Raw genomic sequence first — 15,996 nt, 5'->3', positions numbered from 1 at the left:
AATTTACTTCAGACAGAAAACCAAGAACATCAGGCAATGCAGCCAATTAATGAAATTATTCTGTCAGATACTATTTCTCTGGTGTTTCTCTGGGTTTCCTCTGGGTTTCCATTATTTGCAATAGAAGCATTTGTCTCAATACATTTTCTACATCCTCCTTGAATTTTACGCAGTAGATGTTAGCCTTGGCTTTGGTAAGGTTTTTTCTAGAAATTTATACAAACTCAGTATGGTTCAAAACATTTGCCAGTTTTAAAGTAATAATCTCAGAACTTCCTGCTCCAGCCATCCCCCAAGATGCCTTACAGGCTGTTTCCATGCACCACAGCCTTTATGCAGTATTGCAACTTTCATTCCAAACTTCCTCAACACAAGCAGAATGCTTTCTCCTTGGTATTCCCAAGATAGACTCCACTTAGCTCCTCAGTTGAGGAAAATTGTGTTTTCCAGCACATATTCTAGTTGTATCCTACTAGGATCCTTTCTCTGATGCACCTTCAGCATGGGCTGGTTCAGGACCTCACGCTCCCCCCATGGCATTGCTCTTTCTTGGTTCCTCTGGGTGGACTAGAAACATTGCACATCTACAAGCTGTAGGAGAGGAAACAAGCATCTCCTTCTCTGCATTCATCCCACTGAAGAATCAATTCTTCCATTTCACACCAATGACATCACTTCTGCTAAGTTCCAAAGCTGCTGCCTGGACTAGGCATTGCCACTACTATATTTGTGCCCAGATGTGCAGCTAACTGTGTAGCTGCAAAATTGCCATTTAAAAAAAATACAAATTGCATTTGGGATTCCTAAGCTCACAGAGTGAGCTATTGCAGGACTGCATGGTCTACTATAGTGTTTCTCTTGTGAAAGAACACCCCAAACATCTGTCCTAAAAAAAAAATATCTGTAAATTTAACCAATGGCAAGAATTGCATTAGCTGAAACTGATAAAACTTATTCTGTTGGCCTCTGAAATGGTCTCCCTCTGTCACCTTGCCTGTGCAAGGGTTTGCGATATTAGTAAATCTATAAACAAACCTTCTGTAATAGGAGCAGAGTCCTTCCTACCTGCACCTCTGCAAGTGGCTGGGGAGCAGGCCAGCTCCATGCAGTCTCAGTTTTGGTGGGGTTTTTTTTCATGGAAATTCCCCATCACCAGTTGTTTGGCAGAGGTAAGTTACGTATTTTTGGAACAACTCCCTTTTCTTTGGGACCAGTTACAGACTGTCAGCCTTGAAATTATCACAAACCATGTGTAAGTGCACCTACCACTTCTTGTCCAAAGGTCCCAGCGTGGACCCATAAATAGCCTAAGAACAACAGACCTCTTGAAAGGCTGAGGCCATCCAAGGCCTCCTGGTTACATGGCATGCCATACCTTCCCCACCAGCCTGCCCAGCAGAGCCCATACCTTATGTAAGGCCACAACCATCACGAAGTCACCAGATCAGGCTTTGCTGAGAAAGCAAGTTCTCCTGTCTTTCAGCTCTGCCTCTGCCTGCCAATGTACAGCTTTCAGATCTATTGTGAATAACCAAACTCAGGACAATGGGATTATCCAAGATACCTTCATTCACAAATCCATCTTCTTTCCAGTGACTTCAGGGCAGGGGGGGAGGGAGGGAGAAGGTTGTTTTACTTGTTCTGGTCACTGCTGCTTGAAAACATCAACATGGGGATCATTTCTACTGACATCCACATGATCCATTTGACACATTGGGTAAGAGTCTCTGAAGGCTCCAGATCTCCAGGCAGGTTTCAGACACTCCCATCAGTCAGGGCTGGAAGTGACCTCAGAGTGGAGTCAGCCTTACTTTTTACTGCTCTGAGAGGAAGGACAGATTTTCATTGCAGATCAGCAAACTGCAAATAGTTTGCTTAGTTTAAAACACATTTTTAAAAGGAATTTCCAGACTGGCAGGGTAAGGCACTGTTCCTGGTGTTTATCGTGCAGTTACAGACATAGGGCACTGAGGACGACATCACACATGACTTTTTTGCTCCAGTGTTGCTGTTTCACCAGCCTGACTTTCCCAGGTTTGCAAGTGTCTACACTCTTCTGTCATCACCATCCATTTCAAGCTGATTAGCTCAGCAACCATTAGCCTAGCTTGGCTGGTCTAGTAGGCTTTGGTTCATCTCTGTTAATATCACCCATTTTACATGGCCTAGGAGTGCCTCTCTGACCAATGTCCCCCTTGTAAAGTTTTTGTGGAAGTCCTGCACACAAATGTGGTCCTGATTCTGACCCCAAGCTGGTTCTAGCCCTATTTCTCAATTTTGCAACACTGCAAAGGCTAACTTGCACATTGTGCTTTGTCTTAGCCAGCCACTTTCCCACAGTCAGGTTATTTTATTTCTGCTTCTGAACTCAGCTGCATTTTTGCATGGCTGCTGTCTCTCTTGTTTTACATACATTAGGTAAGTGTTGCACTCTCTGAAATAGAAAGTTCTCTTTTCTTCTCTCTGCATTAGCCACAGAGCTGTACTGACAGGAGTCCTGGTGACTGACCAACTTCTCACCAGTGCCTGCTTCCTGGCCCAATGCTCTGCTGCAGCCCATGATTTAAGCACCTTGGCAAATTCTTCTGCTTCTCACGGTGTCTTTGGCTTCCCATTAAACACAGAGATATCGTTTCTGGCTCAGGAAGTCTCTGCACCACAGGCCATCAGGACTGGGAGACTGGCCTGGGGAGCTTTCGTTATGTGCCTGCTCTGTTCATCGGCTCCTCCTGAGGCATCTCCTGCTGGATTCCAGGACAGCTGAACAGTATTTCTAGCCTAACTCAGATTTTTATGTGCTCTTGTTTCATGTTTTTCTCTGGTCTCAATCTGGTCATCCCATAATTGAAAATCTATGAATAAGTCAATGTCCAATTTACCCTGGAAATCTACAGTAATATCTTGTTGTTCAGTCAAAATTATCCAGATCTTTCAGTGGCATTCTCTTTGTCCCTCACTTTGTAGCACACAGTTGACCAGCTCTCTCTAATTTGGTGGTTGATCCTAGTCATACAGCCAGCCTAGATAATTCAGTCTTTTTCCCTGAAGGCAAGTACTCACTGCCATAAGAGCTGAACCCATTGAGTTGGCTCCTAGGCACCCTATTTCAGAGGTGTTCCCTTACACTGTGGTTATGGACTGAGCTGAATAAAACTTCCAAATGTGTTCACCTCAAAGACTGTGGGTTTTTGCACTGATTCATCTGGGACAGACAGTCTGATTCCTTCCTCCTGTAGACTGAAAATGGTGGCAAGTGTTTGGTAGTAGGCGGTGTTCTGGCTAGCCCTTCTCTACAGCAGGAGGCTGTTTTTTCCTGTGGTGACCTGCAAACCTTGATTTCCTTTTCTGAGTGTTTTTTGTCAGTTTCTTAACTCTTTGCAGTGGTTCATCTTTGTTTGTAAATTGGCCAAAGCTTTTTATGTGCCTCTTATTTTCTGGAAAACATTCTTTTCCATGATAGTCATGCTGCTGATCACCTCTTTGATCCATCTTGCCATTTTAAACTGGGGATCTTCCAAGAAAACTTTTCACTCTCTCTGGACACTGAAGTCTTTTATCCTTGTCTGCAGGTGACCTCTTATAAACCTCTCTTGAAGTTTCCAGATGTTGCTTGAACTCCTTTTGCAAAGTCTCCAGCTGTCTCTGTTCATGTTTTGCATCGTTTGGTCATTTTCAATTTCCGTTCCCACTTGGTTACAGTGGAATCTCAGAACGAGGACTTCTCCTCCTAGAAGCTGAGTTTCCATCATTTGAAGATTTGCAGGTTGTTCCAGAGGATGAAGCTGTCAAAGACACCCCAGAAATGTTTCAGGTGGTCTACAAGAAGGTCCTCCAGAAATGCTCAACCTTTGCTCCCTACACTCTGTATTAGCTACAGAAGCCATGCAAAGCCCATGGGAGTCACCAGCTGGAGGAGATTGTCTTTTCTTTCAGAGTTCAAACTCTCTTTGAGACAGCACTCTCTTGAAAGGTCTCCATATGCTTTATCTCAGGGCCGGGCTCCTTTTTTTTTGTTTATTTGGGCTGTGTCTATAGTTTTCTTGATGCTTTCTCAAAGACTGGTCCAGTCAGGAGAGGAATTTAATGCTGAAGGTGTTTATCTCCACTGACCAGCAAAAGAGCCTGTAGCTCCACCTTAGGTGTCCAGCATTGATGCCTGTCTTGGCTAACTTAAGCTGGCACAGAAGTTTCACTTGCAGTCTGCAAATCTCCTTCCCTCAGGAGCAGGACAGCAGTCCAGCCTATGAACAGTTTGCTTTTCTCACCAGCAGCAGATTCTCCCAAGAAGGTCTGTAGCAGTCCACAAGCCTCTCCTCCTGGCACCCCTAAAATACAACCTATAGGCATGTGGCATACATTTTGGTAGTTTATTTTTAGCCCTCAGCTTAGTTGTACTGACAGCGTGAAAATGTCACCAGGTTACCAGGGAAAGAGCTAAATACGCCTGCAGTGCCACTCGCTTGTCTGCCAAGCAGGAGCCTCTCACACCTCCTCAGAGCCTCCTCTGCTCCTCAAACCTCATTCGCACTTTCCAGACGGGCAGTATGGTTTCAGCAGTCACACACCCCCCTCCTCACGGCTCTCCCCATATAAAAATCACGAGTTAACCTCCTGATAAGATTACCTGTAAAGCACTGTCTTTAGAAAGGGATGATATGAGGCTCTTGTCTGTCTTTTGGCTGGCGGGGGCGTGCTTTCTGTTTTGGGGGGTAATTCCCTCCCAGATGCTGTGGGAGCCCGAAACTGCGCACCGGGACAGGGGGTCACGCATCTCTAGGAGCCGGATCCTGGGGAAGGGAGGGAGTAAAGCTGAGATGAGTGCGTGGCAGGCGGTAAGGGCTGGCGGGTGGGAGGGGGGGGATGCTAAGAGGGGGGAGTAAACGGATCTTTCATGGATCGCCTCCGATGACACTTTCCCGCCTGCGGTTCCCGCCGGCATCACCGGAGAGAAAACAGCCAGCCGGGCCCTGAGTCACGAAGGGGGTGGGGAGTGAGGTGGGGGTTGTCGGGGTGTCGGAGAAGCTCCTCCTCCCCCACACTGCACGTGGGGACGGGACCGCTACACACCCCGCAACACACTGCAAACCCCGCACGTTGCAGGGCCGCACATACCGCGCTGGTGTGCACACGCAGGGACGCACACGCAGGGACACACACACGCAAGGACATTAACACACGGGTACAGCGCCTCAGTCCGGGGCACGGGGAAGAGCATCCCATCGCCTTGGGGATGCAGCACCCCCGGATGGCCGCTGGCAGACGGGTCCTGGCAGGCTGCCTGGCAGGGGTCGGGGGGGGTGTGTGCGTGTCTGCTCGCTGCCCGGGGCTGGAGGGGCATGGCGCCCGGTAACCGGAGCTGGGGGGTGCCCGGTGCCGGCGCTTGCTGTCGGGGGGGCGGCGGGGCAAGGCCGCCCGGTGCTGCCGGCGGCAGTGATGTGGCAGCAGGTCGGGTCACGTTGCTGGCCCTGTGCTCGTACCAGTGTGAGACGGGATTAGGGAGGCGGCTGTCGGTACCGCCGCCGGCGGGGAGCAAGGGCTGCGTAGGGACGAGGGCGAGGGGGCGGAGTAGGGGGGGGGTCCCCGCCCGCTCCACCCCGACCAGGGACTGCCGCGGCCGGTCACGCTGCACTGGTGCAAATCCTCTCCCAATGTCACCCTCTGCGCCCCGCAGGGATGCGGGCTGCCCGTCACGAGGGGAGCATCAAAATACAGATGTGTTTGTATTGTATACATACATATATAGATAGATAGATAGAGATATACATAGATATATATTCATATATATCGTTAACTAGGTAAGGAACGATTTTGCAGCGATCTGGCGCTGCAGGCAGACCCGGCAGTCGCCCGAAGGCCGGGCGGGAGAGGCGCCGGGAGTAGCGGCGGCCGGGAGGTGTCATAGGGGGGCGAGAGCTGCGGCACGGCGGCGCCGAACCGGGGAGCGCCCCGGGCTGCCACTGCCGCACCGCGGAACCAACGCGTGTGCGCCGGGTCGTGCCCACGTATCCGCACATGTCTGTGAAACGTATGACAAACGTGACCCCCTACCCGACCCTCAGGGAGAGGCTGGTGGCTGCGTCTGCTCCCACCCTCCGCCCCTCTCTCTCAGCGTGGGGGTCTCTTTGCCTTGAGGGCAGCTGGGGCTCGATCCCCTGTGGGAACGTTTTCCAGGGGCCTGCGCAAATACAAATAAATAATAATAAAAATAGTAATTTGAAACAAAAGTATAAAAAATTAAACTACTAAAATATATTTTTAAAAAAAGTTAAATCAGAAAAATACAGTAATAAAAATGCGGCATCACTGGCAGCAACGATGGCAATAACAACGACGACCATAACGGCAACAGCAGCAGCAGCAGAGTAACACGGGGGAGAGCCGGTGCCACGCAGGGTGGCCCCCGGGGCCGGCGGCGGGGACCCCCCCCCTCCCCGACCGCTAGCGGAGGCCCTCTCCTCCCCCCCCCCTCTCCCCCCCGCCTTTCCCCGCCCCGGTCCCGCCCGTCCCCGCCCCCCCGCCCGCCCGGCGCGCGCCGCACGTGAGCCGGGTGCGGGGCTGGCTGGCGGCGCGCGTGCCCCGCGGGCAGGCACGGCGGCGGCGGCGGCGGCGGCGGGTGCAAAGTCGCGGCGCAGCGCGTGCTGCCGGCGTGTGCGCGGGCAGCGGGAGCGAGGCGGGCAGGGGGAGCGGCAGCGGCGGAGGCAGAAAGGGGGGGGGGGGACGCGAGCTGCCGCACACTTTTCGCCACTGCACGGGAGAGAGGGGGGGGGACGGAGGCTGCATGTGCACAGCGTCGCTCGCGGATCTCCCAAGACCGATCTCAGCATCCTGCAGGCTCCGTCAAAAGCAGCGACGAAACATCAGCCGCTGCCAGACATGGATGAAGGAATCTCCCGCTTGCCGGAGAGGCAGCTGCTGGAGCATAGAGATTTTATAGGGTAAGGCGCTCGGGGCAAGGGCTCCGTCTCCTGTCTCTTCCTGGGAAAGTGCCGTGCAGCGCTAGAAGCGGTGCCGGCTCCGCGGCGGTGCGCGGGGATCGCCTCCCTCCGCGGGCGGACCCGGGCGGTCCCTCGCCCGGCCCTCCGGGAAGAGCACTCGGCTCCCCCAGCGGCGCTGGGGTCTGTTCGCCCACTCGAGGAGGGGCTAGGCTAGCTGTGGCTCTTGCCGATGCTGGATCTTTGTGTTTTTCTCCAGGCTGGACTACCCTTCCCTCTATCTGTGCAAACCCAAAAGAGGCGTGAAGAGGGACGAGAGCAAGGTAAGTTTCTGGGGCTGTTCTCGTTTAATCGTTTCATTTGGGCTCGCTCAATTTTTCAGAGCATCCCCGGGGGGCTGCGCTTTCTACTTCCCCCCAAACTGCAAGCGGGTTTACGAACGAGCTGTCCCGGCGGGGAGAGCGGTGCCTTGGCGATAATTTGAGCGGCATGTGGTCGGCATGACATTTGTTTTGGTTTTGATCGCCGTTCCGAGGGACGCTGTCTAACGCTTCCCTTCTCCGGATTTTGCTCATTAGGAAACATACAAACTGCCACACAGACTGATAGAAAAGAAGAGGCGAGACAGGATTAACGAATGTATCGCCCAGCTGAAGGATTTACTGCCTGAGCATCTGAAATTGACGGTAAGGTGCAGAGGCGCGTATATGTACATGTAGGTGTAGGCGCCGGCACCCTGCCCGCAGAGCAGCCCCCAAGTCGGCGGGGGCGCGGAAGGCAGGGCTGCTTGCCCGCCTGACTGCTTGCCGGCCACGGCAGCGGCCCTGGCCGTAACACCCCTCGGGGACTAGTTTACCCGAAGTTGCGGAGGCGGCTTTTGGCGGTAGCCAAACGTTCCGGGAGGTAGCCAATCCGCCCCCTTTCCTTGCTTTTGCAGACGTTGGGACACTTGGAGAAAGCGGTGGTGCTGGAATTGACTTTGAAACACTTGAAAGCTCTCACAGCCTTAACGGAGCAGCAGCACCAGAAGATCATTGCTTTGCAGAATGGTAAGGGGCCCCGGGGGACGCCCCAGCCGAGGAGCACTGGGGGCGGGCGGAGGGAACCGGGGAGCGCGGTACTCCAGGTAGGAGCCGCAGACAAACGCTGACTCCTCTCCGTCTCCCTCGCAGGGGAGCGGTCCATGAAGTCTCCCGTGCAGGCCGACCTGGACGCCTTCCACTCGGGGTTCCAGACGTGCGCCAAGGAAGTGCTGCAGTACCTCTCCCGCTTCGAGAGCTGGACCCCCCGTGAGCAAAGATGCGCCCAGCTCCTCGGCCACCTGCACTCCATCTCCTCGCAGTTCCTCCCCGGCCCTCAGCTCCTCTCCCCGCCGCCGGGCCCCCTCAGCAAGGGATCCTCCTCTTCCTCCCCACCCGCCCCCCACTGCGCGCCGGGCCACAAACCGGAGGGCCAGGCTAACTGCGTGCCCGTCATCCAGCGGACTCACGCAGCCGAGCTCAGCGCCGAGACCGACACGGACACGGACAGCGGCTACGGCGGGGAGGGCGAGGCGCGCCCCGAGCGTGGCCCTGCGGCGGCGGCGGCCGGGGGGCCTCTGCCCGCTCTGGCCATCAAGCAGGAACCCTCGGGGGACGAGGCTCCCCCCGCGCCCAAGCGTCTGAAGCTGGACCGCGGCGGCAGCCCCCTGCCCGTCCCGCCGGGGCTGGCAGCGCGGGGCGCCGAGGCGGCTGCGGCGTCGGCGCTGGTGAGACCCGATGCTGCGCTGCTGGGCTCGCTGATGGCCCTGGGGGCTGGAGGCGGCGGGGCCCCCTTCGGACAGCCGGCGGCGGCGGCCCCCTTCTGCCTACCCTTCTACTTCATCTCCCCTTCCGCCGCCGCCTACATGCAGCCCTTCTTGGATAAAGGCAGCCTGGAAAAGTATCTCTACCCCGCCGCCCCCATCCCGCTCCTCTACCCGGGCATCCCGGCTCAGGCAGCTGCAGCCGCAGCCGCCGCCGCCGCGGCTGCCGCCTCCTTCCCCTGCCTTTCCTCCGTGCTCGGCCCCGCCGAGAAGGCGGCCGCTGCCGCTGCCGCTGGGATGCCCCCAGCGCCCCACCTCCCGCACCCCTTCGCTGCCGCCGCCGAGCTCGGCGAGGAGGCCGAGCCCGGAGCCGCCGAGGAACCTGGTGCCGAGGGCCCTTGAGCCGCAGCTGGCCGGGAGCCCCCGCGGGCTCCCCGCCGCCGCTGCCCTCCCCTCGGACTGGCCGCCCCGCAGCAGGGCGGGGTGGGGCCATCGGACCGGTACCTGCGCCCCCGGTTTCCTACGGGGAGCGGGGCAACGAATGCAAGGCGTCGCCGGCGTCGCGCCGGGCCAAGCCGGGGACCGGTGGCCGCAGGGTACGGGGCCTTGCCCCGAGGGAGCGGCCACCCCCGCGGGGAGCCCCGCGTCTTGTTGTCGAAGCTGCTGGTCCCGGCGCTGCCCCCGCAGAGGATCGCCAAGGATGAAATTTGCTACTCAGTATTTTTTTAATGTTTGGCTTTATAAATGCATAAATATGTTAAAGGAAAAAAAAAAAAAAAAAGGAAGGAAAAGTAGCAAGGATACTTTTTTTTTTTTTTTTTTTTTTTTGCTTCTCTATAAGGTAACTTAAATGTTGCACCTTATGTGGAATGGGTTTATACAATGTCCCTAAGTCCCGCTTAGGATCTTGCACTTGTTGTCCGGGAGACCTGGGTGGGTTCAGGGTGAGGCGAGGGAAGAAGGGCAGACCCCAGCACCCGTGCTAGCACTTTACTGAGAACCGGAGTGAGGAGGGATAGACCCTGAGCCCGGACCCGCAGTGCCTTGAGCACCCGGGGATGCCACTGGCTCCACTGAGTTTTGGGTGTGCAAAGGAGGGAGAGTCAGACCCACTGTGTCACCTTGTGGGTTTTTTTCTGTTTTGGGTTGGTTTGTTTTGTTGTGGTTTTTTTGTTTTGTTTTTTGTTTGGTTTGGTTTTTTGGTTTTTTTTGGTTAAGGTATACAAGTGTAGCAAGTGCATTTGTTCTTGCCCTGTCTTTAATTCAGTAAGTTCCTGAGAGATTACTCCCCAAACCTTGCTGTATAAAATGAATGTTTCTGCACTGAACTGCAAAAAGAACCCCCTTCCCCAAGAAAGCAAGAACAGCTCGTCAGCCTGAACTCATTTTATCCTAAATTCCAAATGACACAAACTGGAGGCCATAGGTAAACTCCTCACTGTGCAATCAGAAACGATTAGACCAGTTGGGGTAAGTTTCCCATATGTGTTCTCCCCTCATCCCATGCTCAAATATCATGATTTCCCTTTCTGGAGACAAACCAGACACCAGATAATCACACAGATAAAGCTTTTATAATAAGGCTTAAACCAAGACCTTGCCTAGGTATTTTTAGTTTGTTGCCAAGGTAGCACTGTGAGAAATCTCACTTGAATGTTATGTAAGAGGTGAGACACAACAGCCTGGCGAGGAGCAAGTGCGTGTCCGGGGTCTGTCAGTCTGTTTGGTGCATCTGCTGCTGCTGTTGCTACTGTTTGCCTCAAACGCTGTGTTTAAACAACGTTAAAAAAAAAAAAAAAAAAAAAAAAAATCTTACTAGCCTACAGAGTGGCTGTATGTAAATAGTTGTTAATACATCCAATTAATGATGTCTGACATGCTATTTTTGTAGGGAGAAAATACATGTTAATGATATTTTGAGTTAAATATCTTTTGGGAGGATTTGCTGAAAAAGTTGCACTTTTGTTACAATGCTTATGCTTGATACAAGCTTATGCTGTCTTAAATTATTAAAAAAATAAATTCTGTCTGCAAGAAACCAGCTGGTTTAGAACAGTTTAGTATGTGATATATTAGAAATCAATCTTTATATTCAGTATTTTCCAGCACTCCATGAATTCTATTATCTAAATATTTCCACACTATTTTGTGATTTAAAAAATTCTTACTAAGGAATAAAAACTTTAATACACAAAATGGGGTTGTCTACTAATTAAAAATCTTATGATCATGCATAATGCGTTCATTTAGCTTCAAAACATATGACTGCATGGCTGATTATAATAAGTTAATGCCTTTTCATATTTTTAATCTGAGTTTGAATTTACTTGGTTTCCTTTAACTCTCTTTAGCAAATTGTTTTAAGTGTGTTCCACAAAGCAGAGTGTAAAGCATGCGTGTGGAACATACAGATGTTTCTTCCTGACATATACTTTTTTCCTCTACTTTTTGCAAACTATTAATCTTTCAAATTGCCACTTTACAGCCCTGGTGCTGCATGGGAGTTATCTTTGTTCACAATGAACAAATGCTGCGATTTGCCTGACAGTCTAATGACGTATCGTAATCTCTGGAGGAATGATGTATGTCCCAGCTTGGAAATCCTCTAGGAAAACTTCACATTTGGCAGGATGGAGGAGTAGGGCAGGGGGAGGGAGCAGGAGTGGTGGAAACAGGCAGGTAATTCCTCGCATGCAAATGTAGCAGCCTAAAGATTTCCACGGATTTAATATCTGTGCCGCAGATCACCTATTCTTTCAAAAAGTATTCCTGTTCCAGAGAAATAAAATTAAGAAAACCTTCAAACAGTAGCCAACGTTTATGTAAGAGAAATTCAAAGGAAGCATTTCGTGCTCCCTCTACTGGTTCTTCAATACTAGTGATTCTGTACTTGCGACACCGACCGTGCAAGGTTGGAACACCAATGTAACAAAACTTCAGCAGTCCTTTAAAATATAGGAAGAGTTATAAAAAGATGCAAAAAATAAGCCCTCCTTTTTAACTGTGCAAGTGGGATTGCACACAAATAGGTACGTGTCTTCTCACATGGAAGCCACAGTAAACTCAGTCCATGGTAGCGATAGGAAGGCCATCTGTACAAATACCAATGGACACACAGAACTGCATTTTCCAGAAACTGATGATAATGGACCAAAGGCCACTACTGACGCTTAAGTCAGTCATTTGTGGGCCAAAATCAAAGCTTATCAAAGGTAATGGAAAAATCTGCGTGTGACTTCAGTTGTCTTTGGATCCTATTCTGCACCTTGCGTTACCACAGGAATGAAAAGTGAACCAGGTTCAACCCCTCCACTCTGTAACTCACCAGCCCCTTACTCTGACCCGCACACTGAAACAGCTTAGCACTTGTTACATGGACTGAGTTACACTGGGACAAACCTGCTCATAAAGTCCAGCTCCTCATATTGGGAAGGGAATCAACCTTTACTGAGTGTGAAGCCCTTCCTACCAATTTAATATATGCAGGGGAAACCACAAGGACATGGAAAAAACCAAAAAACCCAAACCAAAACAGAACAAAAAACCCCACCAAAACAACAAAACCCAAAAAACTTGTACCCAGGAATAAAACTTGTACTCAGGAATAACTTGAGTGGTTTGAAAGCTAAGCCCAGGACAGGCTTTAAGACTTTTTGAGATTTCTAGCCTTTGGGAATATGAATCAGTTTAGATTTCATTAGGCTGTAAGCCTAGATCCTTATAAGGTTTTATCAATTTCATTATTTACCATGTGCAGTAGCAGGAAGGCTTATTTTTATTAGCCCTTGAATCAAACGTGCCAAGTGACTTCATGCCAAGTTGCAGCATCAGTGGAGTCTATTAAATTTTATTACATAAAACATAATGAAAAATATGTGTTTCAGATAATAGCAATGACTTACAAAAGCAAATATGTGAAAAAAAGGATTGTAACTGAGGCTGATAACCTACAGCTGCTGAGAGCAAAAGGCAAATAATAGGAGAGACCCTAGTGTCAGATTTAACTATTAAATTCAAGGCTTCCTCAGATCCCTTGGGAGACTAAATCAAATTGTAAATTTTGTATTTTCTTGAGGTTAAAAAAAAATCATACAAACACCAGAAAAGACCCTGACAGGTTTAAATATACATTAACTTATGTGCAGATATGTATTATCAATGCTTGTTATTTCCTACTTACTTTCTGTAACCGTATGATATATAGACCATCATCTGCACTTTCCAAGTCTGAAGGGTACAGGGCTGGGTGTTACACTGACTGTATACACTTAACTCCATACTTTATTTTCTCATTAACCACAAGATAAGGGATGTAAACCAGTAAATATATTTTCTTAAGTAATAAACTTTGAAAACAGGTCAAAATATCCAGTGTGTTATAGTGTCATGAAAGGCTCAATTATAGTGTGTTAAATAAACACAGAGAGAGATTGTTAAAAATTGAGATTGTTAAGTCCATGAAAGGTAATAACATGTACCTCTCACTGAAGGCCATGAAAGTTTTATGTTTGAAAGGATCACAGTTATAGTACTCAAATTGATTAACAGCCCTGTTTAAGAAAGCCCTGACCTACGAATTAAATAAATGTAAGTTCTTTTCTCAAGCATACTGGGCTTTGGAGTAGGTCCTAGGTCTATGTTTTGGGACTTGTTTGGGGGATTTTTGTATAATTTTCACTCCTAATCAGGTCAGAATGAATGTCTTCAATCTCCAGCAACCCTAAGGACCATGTGCTAGGTGTGTTTCAGCACTGGTAAATTTGTAGCCTGCGCTGTACCCTGGATCTTGTAGTATATTTCCTTTTCTCTTGAAGCATCAGCTCCTGGAGTCTTGTGATCTCTACCTTCTTTGAGGTTTCTGCTGGTTGCAGAAATTAACTTGAAAGCATGACCTCAAAGAAAGCAAGTTACAAACCCACCACATTTCTTCTCCACAACAAACACTTGGAATTTTTAGAGCCAGTTTCACTCAAGAAAGTCTGAATCTCTACTTACTATCTCTGGTTATACTGCACTCCAAAAGTAGCTCACTGCAAAGCAGCAGAGAGAAGCTGGTGGCTCACCTGCCACTAGCAGTGTCCATGCAAGTCCCAGACATGTGCAGGCTGGATGTGAGCAAGGGTGAGCTGCCACTGTCTCTGCACTCTCTTCATTCTTCCTGTGGCTACAGCATTTCAGTCCCCGGGGCTGTCAATCTGTCAGAAACACGAAATTCATTACAGCCTCGAGCATGGCAGTAGCACAGGCTGCACGGAGCTGCCCTGCCCTGGGCCAAGCAGCAGAAGCTGTTCTGCCTCACTGAACTCAGAGGGTGCCCAGTGACAACACACCTGCTGCCACTGCTGCTCCTTAAGGGGGTGCAAGCATGCCTCCTCCTCTCTGGCATTCCTGCTGTGTCCCAGAGGAGGCAGGGCATGCCTGGGACAGCAGGGGCTGTGATCCCAAGCAGCTCTACAGGGCCATGGGGTCTGAGGAGACTTTTTTCTCCTGCATCCATAAAGACCTCTTGGTTGTTGGCTGCTCTGGGGCTTTTTTTTTTTTTTTTTTTTTTTTTTTTTTTTTTTTTTTTACTTTTTCATTTTTTTCCCTGTTGCCATTTGTCCTGTTTTAGTTTAAAAGCACATACACTTGTTCTAACAGAAACCAACCGATACAAACTAGCACAAACCTTTGATGAATGTTTTAGAAATCGATCTCCTCTAATATCATCAGTTCCTTGAGTGCAGACATCTGCTGGGTATTACTGCCTGCATGATTGCAACCCCACAACCAGAAAAGGGAAGCAGCTCCTAAATTCAGCTTGCTTGTTTTGCTCTCAGAGCTCTTGTTTGAAAATACTTTCATCCAGACCAAAACCCGGAGAACACTTACCAAAAAAGAAACCCTTGTGGCCAAGTCAGTCTCATAACTGACCGATTTCTAAAGAACATCAGGAAAAGAGCTATGTAAATATGGCACCTTCTTATTCAGCAGAAAATTGATTCCCTGAGTATGTTTGGAGTCGTATCTGCACTACAGAGTCAACTGAGCTGACAGATACTAACGTGGATTCTATTCTCACTGTACTTTATCAACAAAATTGCTAAGGCTTCAGCCCTGCAGTTGGTGGAAGGCAGGCAGGCACACAGCTTTGCAACAACGTTGTTTGCAAAGAAGCCCATCCACATAGGACCCATAGTCCAGCTGCGTGGTCTCACTTATAGCATGAAGGGCTTCAGTCTTGGTTAGAGCCCACTGAATGGACTTCAGGTTTAGATTCTCTGATCAGAGCTGTGGAGATCACAGCTTCCAGTAAAGATTGTAATGCTGGGCTCTAGGCTCCAGGTGCAGGACCTGCTTTTCCCGTTGGCTGGAATAGGAGTACTTCTATCAAAACCAAACAGAAAATAACCACAAGCCACCAAGGGTTGACTCTGTAACAACAGGGCAGCCTGAGACACAGAGAAGTTTTTATTGGCAGCAAGATCTGCAAATGTGTTTTCAGGACTAACAGTAAGAGAAACAATCTTTTTTTCAGTATGCACTCCTAATCCCCAATAACTGAGAGGCTGAAAAGGACAGCCCTCCTAAAGATGAAAAATACTTCATGCTATGCTTGAAAAGAAAGACCTTGTCTGACGTACCTCATCTACCTTTGTGCAGATGGTAAAAGAGGTAAAGCAGCACAGCGGCACTCGCGGCAGGCTGCACACCTACTTCTGCTTTTACAAGCCAGTGCTTGAGAAAGCGCGTTAGTGCTGGACAGCAGTTACGGGAGACACAGGCACGGCACCTGGGGTACAGGAGAGGTCATTCAGGTTATTTCGTCAGAGAACCTCCTGCACTCCCTTCAGAGTTCACAGCGAAGCCTGACGGCAGCCGGCTTGCCACGGAAGGATAGGATCAGGCCTGCCTGGAGACAGGTCCGCCACAGAGGGGACCACCGCGACCGGACCTCACCCTGAGCCCCACAGGTCTCAGCGGGATGGCAGGGAAAGCCTCCTCAGCCGATTGCTGGCCGATAAAGCCGCCCCGAACCCGCCTCCCCTCGCCGCCGTCCAAAGTGCGCGGCCGCCCCTCAGGCAGGCGGAGGCACCAACGGCCGTCACGCGCGCGGCCACGTGACACCGCGCACGCTGCCCGGCACGTGCGCCCGGGCCGCGCCGTCTCGGGGAGGAGGGGAGGGGTGGGGGGCGGGAAGCGGTGCCGTGGCGTTCCCATGGCAACCGCGCCGCGCGGCGGGCCCGACCCGCCCTCGCCCCGCCCACCGCACGCGGGCCGCAGCAGCCGTTGGTCGTTGCG

The 15,996-nt window shown here is 50.6% G+C and overlaps 1 protein-coding gene and 1 long non-coding RNA gene across 2 annotated transcripts; one reads left to right on the top strand and one right to left on the bottom strand.

Moving 5' to 3' along the window:
* The first annotated feature begins 6,538 nt into the window (after positions 1-6,538).
* BHLHE41 (basic helix-loop-helix family member e41) lies at positions 6,539-10,911 on the top strand. Its single transcript, XM_071733150.1, has 5 exons — positions 6,539-6,935; positions 7,192-7,255; positions 7,511-7,618; positions 7,870-7,981; positions 8,105-10,911. The coding sequence occupies exons 1-5, from the start codon at positions 6,874-6,876 to the stop codon at positions 9,115-9,117; spliced, it is 1,359 nt and encodes a 452-aa protein (XP_071589251.1). The 5' UTR covers positions 6,539-6,873; the 3' UTR covers positions 9,118-10,911.
* On the bottom strand, positions 9,906-15,927 carry LOC139791195 (uncharacterized). Its single transcript, XR_011723822.1, has 3 exons — positions 15,655-15,927; positions 15,348-15,487; positions 9,906-13,910 (listed from the first exon to the last, which is right to left on the bottom strand). It is a non-coding gene; the product is annotated as an uncharacterized lncRNA (long non-coding RNA).
* Between the last annotated feature and the right edge of the window lie 69 nt (positions 15,928-15,996).

The sequence above is a fragment of the Heliangelus exortis genome, chromosome 1 (assembly GCF_036169615.1).
Source record: "Heliangelus exortis chromosome 1, bHelExo1.hap1, whole genome shotgun sequence".
NCBI lineage: Eukaryota > Metazoa > Chordata > Aves > Apodiformes > Trochilidae > Heliangelus > Heliangelus exortis.
The sequence above is the reverse complement of the archived record's forward strand: the minus strand, read 5'-3'. Positions and strand labels throughout refer to the sequence as shown.

Coding starts and splice junctions, on each gene's coding strand:
- BHLHE41 (XM_071733150.1), top strand. CDS start 6,874: ATGGATGAAGGAATCTCCCGCTTGCCGGAGAGGCAGCTGCTGGAGCAT. Junction 7,256..7,510: donor TGAAGAGGGACGAGAGCAAG/GTAAGTTTCTGG, acceptor TTTGCTCATTAG/GAAACATACAAACTGCCACA. Junction 7,982..8,104: donor GATCATTGCTTTGCAGAATG/GTAAGGGGCCCC, acceptor TCTCCCTCGCAG/GGGAGCGGTCCATGAAGTCT.